At 35.5% G+C, this 7,856-nt stretch overlaps 1 protein-coding gene across 2 annotated transcripts; it reads left to right on the top strand.

Annotated features, from left to right (window-relative positions):
• Window positions 1-3,765: 3,765 nt before the first annotated feature.
• On the top strand, window positions 3,766-6,481 carry LOC149398159 (uncharacterized). Of its 2 annotated transcripts, none has more exons than XM_089615786.1 (7): window positions 3,766-4,335; window positions 4,942-5,082; window positions 5,170-5,283; window positions 5,406-5,579; window positions 5,672-5,787; window positions 5,952-6,037; window positions 6,139-6,481. In XM_089615786.1, the coding sequence occupies exons 1-7, from the start codon at window positions 3,856-3,858 to the stop codon at window positions 6,150-6,152; spliced, it is 1,125 nt and encodes a 374-aa protein (XP_089471912.1). In that variant the 5' UTR covers window positions 3,766-3,855; the 3' UTR covers window positions 6,153-6,481. The 2 variants fall into 2 exon arrangements, with proteins under 2 accessions (XP_089471912.1, XP_089471913.1); XM_089615787.1 differs by having other exon boundaries at window positions 3,767-4,335; window positions 5,952-6,036; window positions 6,147-6,481.
• Window positions 6,482-7,856: the final 1,375 nt, after the last annotated feature.

Here is a 7,856-nt window from a genome sequence, read left to right as displayed (position 1 = left end):
ATCGCAACAAATACATATGTCGCATAAGATTTCAACCGCATCGTTATCCCATACGTACTGCTTTTGTTTGAGGTCGTGTATCTTGATTTTCAGTTATCTACAAGTATACATTTAATTCAAATAAATTTTTACTACAGCAATTAAATAAAATTTTAAAAATGAATTATTTCTACTATATAACCCTAGGACCTAGGTGTTATAACCAATATTGTGCTGGACAATTTTTTTAGTAAATAGTTAAAGTTTCACTTGTTGCTCATTGTGCTGATTGCACACTTAAGTATGGGATAAATATATTTCAGCTCAATGTTTGACTAGTTACATGATCATTGGGAAACTTTGGCCATTTTGGAAGACCATTTTAAATTACTAGATTACTCAACTGAAAAAAAAAGGTGTTACAAAATCTTAGGTTTCAGATGACTAAATTACTAGAACAAATTATTAGAAATCAGGAGTCATTAAAAATCGATAACATTTTATTTTTCTTCTTTTAGTTGTATGTCTGCAAATAACTAAAAATTATCTTATGTGTCTCATAATATATATATATATATATATATATATATATATATATATATATTTCAAACGTAAAGTAACATTAGAATCCGATTGAATCTATCAATGGAAACCAAAACCGCCTAGAACCATTGCTCGTCGTCACAAAATAGTCATTTGGTGGTGAGACTTATTTTTGTAAGTCTATAATCATATAAGTCTATACTTATTTTTGAAATTATGACTTGTATTTAATATAAAATCATTTTAAAAGAACCAAATTTTTGGGACAAAATGTAACAGGATATATACACCGGTTAACCTCATTTACTTAACTCACTCGGTGGTGTCGTGAGACTAACCGAAGTTAATTTTTTTCTTCCTCAACATTTCAAAACCTCGCGACATTTTTTTAGAGAGAGAGAGAGAGAGAGAGAGCGAGCGAGCGCGTAGAACGCCGGGGAAACGAGGGCTATGAACTGATTTTTTCTTCAAATCCGTTGTGCTCGAGGTAGATTTTCAAATCGTTGAGCTGATTTATAAGTGGAGGGTTTTTTATTTCTAGGTTTTCTGTTTTAGGGGTTTCAAAATTGGGGGGTTTTTGTTCTGTTCTTCCTCAAACCGATTGATTCATTCGTATCTTGAAACATTTAGTTCAAATTTAGATTACGACGCTTGGATTTTGAGCTTCGGGATTATTTTTTTTTAGGGTTTTGAGCTTTTTTTGTTTCGACATTGAGATCGGCTTCAGAGTATCAGAATAGGAGGTCGTCGTGGATTAGGGTTAGCCTCGGACGACGCAGAAGAGGTGGATGAGACGCTCGGCGGCAGTGCCAAGGTGATCGGCGACACCGAGTGGGCGAAGAAACGCCTCGAGCGACGGAAGACGTGGGTCCACTTTCTCGAGCTCGCCGCGGAGGAATGGCCGGGCTGACAGACTTCTATTCATACCGAATAACAACTAGGTTTGTTTTATTTCTTCATTTTCTGACTTTGATGTCTACTACTCAGAGTATTTAGAAACACAAAAAAAAAGACTAAAATTGAATCTTCTCAGTTTCTTCCCCAAACGTTGTGTAGAGTGTTCAGAGGTTGTAGAGAGATCTGCTTAAAAGTCGTCCCTGTCTATAGGGTTGATTTTTTTTAATATGAAACCGTATATATTCTGAATGATTTTGATAAAAATCTGTTGATTTATTTATATACTTAATCTGAATGATTCTGTTTAGAAATTTTAGGAGATATTTGTTTAGATTATTAAAGTTTGTAAACTTTGGTTTGTACGTGAGTCTCAAGAGTCTGTTTGTTAGAGAGTTTTATGATATAATTTCGGTATATAAAAAATAACAGAGGATATAACAATAATTGTATTCAAGAACTAAAATTGCTTTTACAGAAAGTTGAGATCCCTAGCTTTGCGATTCGCAGTACAATTTGTAAAAGGATTATTAAGTTATATAGCCACACACGGTTATAGTGAATTGAGATATAGCCCACCTTTGATTAATTTCTTGTAAATAGCCAAGTTAACTTATTAACGGATTAGTAAAATATTTATTTAACTCAGCCAAACATGTATAAAAGGTAGTTAATAGGCTATCACGTATGCAAGTTGGTTATTTACAAAGTATTTACTAAAAGTTGGCTAATTTATAATTCATATAGTTTAAGTGGCTTACGTAGCCAATTTTTTGTTTGTAAAATCATTTTTCAAGTTTTTACTAAAAACTGTTTTACCAAACAGCAAGATTACAGTTTGGTTTTTTACTAATAGCAAAAAAGTCTTAAAAAAAGCTCTGCCACACGCCCAATATAGAATATAATAGTCCCAAAAATACTTTCTCTTAAAGAAAATTGATGCTATTATGACTATGAAGACGTCAGCGAAATGGATAAGTACTATTAACTTATGTCATGTGTCAGTTATAAAAGAAAAGAAAAAGGGAAAATAACACATTTATACCCTGTGTTTTAGTGAAATGTCGAGTTTAACCTTCGGTTTTCAAAAATGTCGAGTTCATACCCTCTGTTTAACTAAAATGACGAAATTATACCTTCTGTTTAACTAAAATGACGAAATTATACCCTGAAATAGACAACAGTGTCTTAAATATTCTTTTTATTGACTTTTCATTGACGTTGACTATAATATTGATAATATAAACACCAATTATCTTTATTCATTTGCGCCATATATGTAATTTATTTAAAAACTAAAAAATAAACAACAGTCTTTTAATCGTGAAGAACACAGAAAGAGGCAAAGGGGTAAACATCGATAGTTGATAGTAATCAAAATCGCATATTCGAACAGAGAATCCAAGATTTAGAGTTACAATTCGAACACAGAATGAAGTCATTTCTTAGGCGGTATGAGTTTTATTATTTAATTTCAATTTAAGGCTATTTTATTTCAAAATTGAGAATTTGAAAATTAGGGTACTGATTTAGATTTGATTCGGTTTTTCTTATATAAGAGTTAATATCAATGAGAGGGAGATTTGTGACGCTGTTATTCATTTCAGGGTATAATTTCGTCATTTTAGTTAAACAGAGGGTATGAACTCGACATTTTTGAAAACTGAGGGTTAAACTCGATATTTCACTAAAACACATGGTATAAATGTGTTATTTTCCCAAAGAAAAAACTATATCATATATACCGTCTCCAAACGAGGAGGAGATACGTTTTCCATCCACTAAAAGGGTCTACAAATCTCTCGAACCTCGACTATCATTGGTCCTAATCGGACAAAAACAAAAATATCTACTTGTCTCAATTATGGCCATAGAAACCGAATGGCTTCGAAATTTAACAAAACTAGAATTTTAAACGTCCATACATTATCTATACCAGCTAAGCTCCGATACAAGTCGCTTTCCCTCCAAACTACAATTCGTAGGCCAAGTATTGTTAGGACTCATAGCTAAGTTATGAAAAAATGCAATTTGACATCATCAATTGAAAATTTTAAACTAATAGAGTATTCTTCGTAATGATACGTGGACTCAAGCTGATCAAACTGTTTGTAATCTTCGAAATATCCATTTTTTTAAATTTGACTGAGACATTTATTCGGCTGGTATCCAATCACATATGATATGTGGACCTCGTTGAATCTCCAAACTCTTCCACAAATCATCGAACCAAAAATATCCTAAACAAACAATCCCACGACACTACTGTACACCATCACCACAAATGACCAATATCCATGAACCGCGTCACACCAGATTAAAACTCCAATCTCGCACATATAAAACCTTTAATTCTCTTTTAAGAACTCGGACGCTCTGAACTGAACTAACTCTTCTTCTTCTTCCCAACTTGTTGAGAAAGGAAGCTCGGGAATCGCAATGGCGTCCGTACAGTCCGTAGCTTCCAGAAGCTTCCTCTCTCTCAACAAACCGAATCCGAAAAACCTCAATCAACCACGGCGTAACCTCATTTCCGTCTCCAATTTCACCAAATCCCCGTCGATTTCTCGCCGGAACAGACGGAGAATCGCCGCGGCGGCGGAGGACTATCTCGACGTGATTCCGGTCCAGAGCTCCGACGCGACGGACCAGCAGGAGGGCGTGGTGGTTGCCCGGGTCGAGGGAGGGTCGGAGACTGAGCTGGCGAGTCAGATCGGCGGGTTTGGGTCGTCGGAAGGAAGATTGTCGTTCGAAGGTGGCGCGGAGATAGGGTTTGGGTCTGGTTCAGGCGTCGGAGGTGGAAGCGAGAGCGCTGATTTCGAGAAGCTCGTTGACCGGATGATCAACGCCACGATCGTCCTTGCTGCGGGAAGCTTTGCAATCACAAGGTTGCTCACCATCGATCATGATTACTGGCATGTGAGTCAATTAATATGAATATCTGTATACGCATATTTAGGAATTGGCATTAATGTGCTTGAGTAATTTTTGTGAGGACTTTTTGTTAGTTTCTGTTGAGAGAGTAGTTTCGTTGCTTTGGTTGGAACTAAAATCGGATGAGAATGAGACTCCTTTGGCATAGCGAACAAGTTAAATCTTTGATTTTAAGGCTTGGTGGTTTGAAATGGAATGAAATTGAAGTATAGTGGAGTGAAAGTGGCGATTGGCTTACAATTAGGGAAAATATTATGGAAATGTCTAATTTTTAATCATTGTAACAAAACTGATTTTGAAACTTGAAGTAGCTAATTATGACTGATTTTGCTATTGAGTCATTACAACTTCGGTTCATATTGTTACGGTCAAGGAAATGAGTTCTGTTTCTTGGTTATGAAGGCTAAAAAAAAGATCATTTCATTAAACTTGGTGTAGTAGTTTAAATAAAGCAATCAAAGCTCTATTGATTATACTAGCTTATATATTTTTTTATTCTCTGTGACATCAGAGAGACTGGAAATTGATTTAGTGTTCCTTGTGTTTTTTTGCATCAAGTATGTATTGATTTGGTCTTCTTTTTGCGTGCAGGGTTGGACTCTTTTAGAAATATTAAGATATGCACCTCAACACAACTGGACTGCTTATGAAGAGGCTCTCAAATCCAACCCAGTTTTGGCCAAAATGGTGATCAGCGGAGTTGTGTATTCCGTCGGAGATTGGATAGCACAGGTTCTTAACATGTCCCAAGTCGAAAGTTCTTATCTTTGTTTTTCTAAGTTTCTTGCTAAATAAATTTGTGTGATATTATTTTTGCAGTGTTATGAAGGAAAACCCATCCTTGAGTTTGACCGTGCAAGAGCGTTCAGATCAGGTCTCGTTGGTTTTGCGCTGCACGGTTCCCTCTCTCATTATTACTACCAGTTTTGCGAGGTACACATTGTGCTTTATGCTGTTACATCACAAATTACCTTTTTATTTTTAGTTTGTAACTTGCATTTATTATTTCTTAGTCATCTCAAAGTAGTCCTTATTCATTTCTCTTAAACCTTCAGGCACTTTTTCCTTTTCAAGACTGGTGGGTGGTTCCAGTAAAGGTGGCATTTGACCAAACCGTATGGTCAGCCATTTGGAACAGCATTTACTTCACAGTCTTAGGACTTTTGCGGCTCGAATCGCCAGCGAGTATTTTTAGTGAATTGAGGGCCACATTTTGGCCCATGCTCACTGTAAGAGAAATAAAAATAGATTTTCGTTGTATCGTCTCATAAAGCTAAACTTATGATCTGTCATAAATTTAAAGTTATTTTTGTTCTTGCAGGCTGGGTGGAAATTATGGCCATTTGCCCATCTGATCACCTATGGTGTAATCCCAGTAGAGCAAAGGCTTCTATGGGTTGATTGTGTAGAGCTCATTTGGGTTACCATACTCTCAACGTGAGTATCTCTTTAAGTTTCAACTCTGTGTGTTCCTTTTTCTTTGATGAAGCTAAACCATGACCGTCTTAGAAGTCCAAGTTTAGTCAGAAGAACACATATCCTTGTCCTTTTTTTGCTTTGTTGGTTGCTGTGTGTAACATTATCAACCATTTTCTTGATAGCTATTCAAATGAGAAATCAGAGACCAGAACTTCGGAGTCAGCAGTAGAACTCAGTTCAGGTTCCTCAAATCTGAATCTTCCCGAGGTATATCCACTAATTTCTAAATTCCTCATCCTCATACGTGTAATTTGTATTTGATGTTGAGTAATATTGTATTGCCATCGACTCAAATTTGCTTTGCTCACGATCATCAGGAGTAAACAGGAACAAAAGATGAACCAGGGGCACCAAAAGAACATAAAAAAGATTAGTTCTCAATCTGCTTGGAAAGAATCCATTTGGCAAATAAAAAAATATTCCAAAATAGAGAACACGGAGAAACTCAAAAGTGATTCAAATCAGGCAAGCGTGAGCGAGTCTGGTTGCAATAGGAGCGACTTACACATTTATGTAGACTTGCTTACACCATATTCCTTTCGACTATATGTATACCTGAAATGACATGATATTTAATACCTGAAATCCTAGACGTGAAATAAATCTCTTTGCAAGAGCGATTATACAATAAAGTTAGCTTCGTAATTGTCTCCCTTTCGTCCTTAATATTTGATCGGTTGTAGTGTATAGAAAAGAGTTGACCTCCTTCCCTGGATACGATTCGGAAAAAAATTTGAGGAACATCAACAGATTTATTCGTTATATTTATGAACTAAAACAGGGGATAAAATTACCCTCAACACTTAGTTTCTGTGTTTACAATTTGGTTGCAAGTAATAATTCCCAATGAGAAAACTCGTATATATTAGAAAGAAAAAAAAAACAACATTCAATAATGGAAGACAAGCACAGGATGTTCAACAGGTGAATAAAAACAGTCTTTCTTTTTCCGGCCACTTTCAAGGATCTAACAATCGATGAAAGGTCGAAGAGATGAGGTAATTTCTTTCAATTCAGAACAATTACTTATCGCAACAATGACAACATCCAACAAGGAATCAGCACTCTTCAATCTGGGCAAATTGAGCAAGATTATACTTTTCAGACTTGGAAGCTTCATTATTGTTGTATCCTTGTTTTCATATGATATTATTTCCCCAAGCTGCTCGCAGTCCTCGATCACGATCTCTTCCAGATCAAGCAAAAAGGCCTCTCTGTGAAGAACAAAGAATTTCGTCAACTTTTCACAACTTGTGAGTCAATTTCTTGAGAGCTGAAAATGCCCCGAGTGGCAACCGCGACGGAGAATCCATGTCACCTCTCTCGGGAGCGAGCGATTAATGCTCGCAGGTTTGGCAGCCATTCAAGTTCCAACTCCGCCGGAGAATAATATAACATGTACTCCATGCAACACTCCGTAATGAAAAGCCTTTGCAAGTTTGTTATGTTTCTGACACTTGGGTTCTCGACGTTTTTGGGAATTTCTATATTTTTATAACAAATAATTGGCTGCATAGCCATCTTAAACACTAGCAATTTGGTTTTAACCAACCTTTCGTTAATTTCCCGTAAATAGTCATCTTGCTTACGTGGCAGCTTATTAATTGAATTAGTTTTACATTTTTGCCCTTACGCTATTTTAATGAGGCAGTTTTTTTTTTTTTAAATTTCGAATCAAATATTGAAACTGAATAGGGAAGTTTTCAAATTTGAATTTTGAATTTTCCAGCAGATTTTGAAAGTTCTCAGCCCATTTATTGTTATGTATTTGGAAGTTTTCAGCGTTGACTTTAGGTAATTAGTTTCTATTTTCATGGCAATTCATTATGGATAAAATCTGTAAATATATTCTTCATTTATTGATATTATTTTGTCTTCCATATATTCATAATTTCCAGAATTTTCGTGCTCAAAATATTTCCAAATTTTTTTTTTCAGTTTTTTTACACGAATATACTGTAAATATGCTTTGTATTTACAGTGAATATACTGTAAATATGCTTTGTATTTACAATGAATATACTGTA

This window comes from Urtica dioica, chromosome 5 (genome assembly GCF_054948205.1).
Source record: "Urtica dioica subsp. dioica isolate 48M chromosome 5, U.dioica_male_clone48M_v1_H2, whole genome shotgun sequence".
Lineage (NCBI taxonomy): Eukaryota > Viridiplantae > Streptophyta > Magnoliopsida > Rosales > Urticaceae > Urtica > Urtica dioica.
Note: the sequence above shows the minus strand (reverse complement) of the source record. Positions and strands in the feature narration are given on the sequence as shown.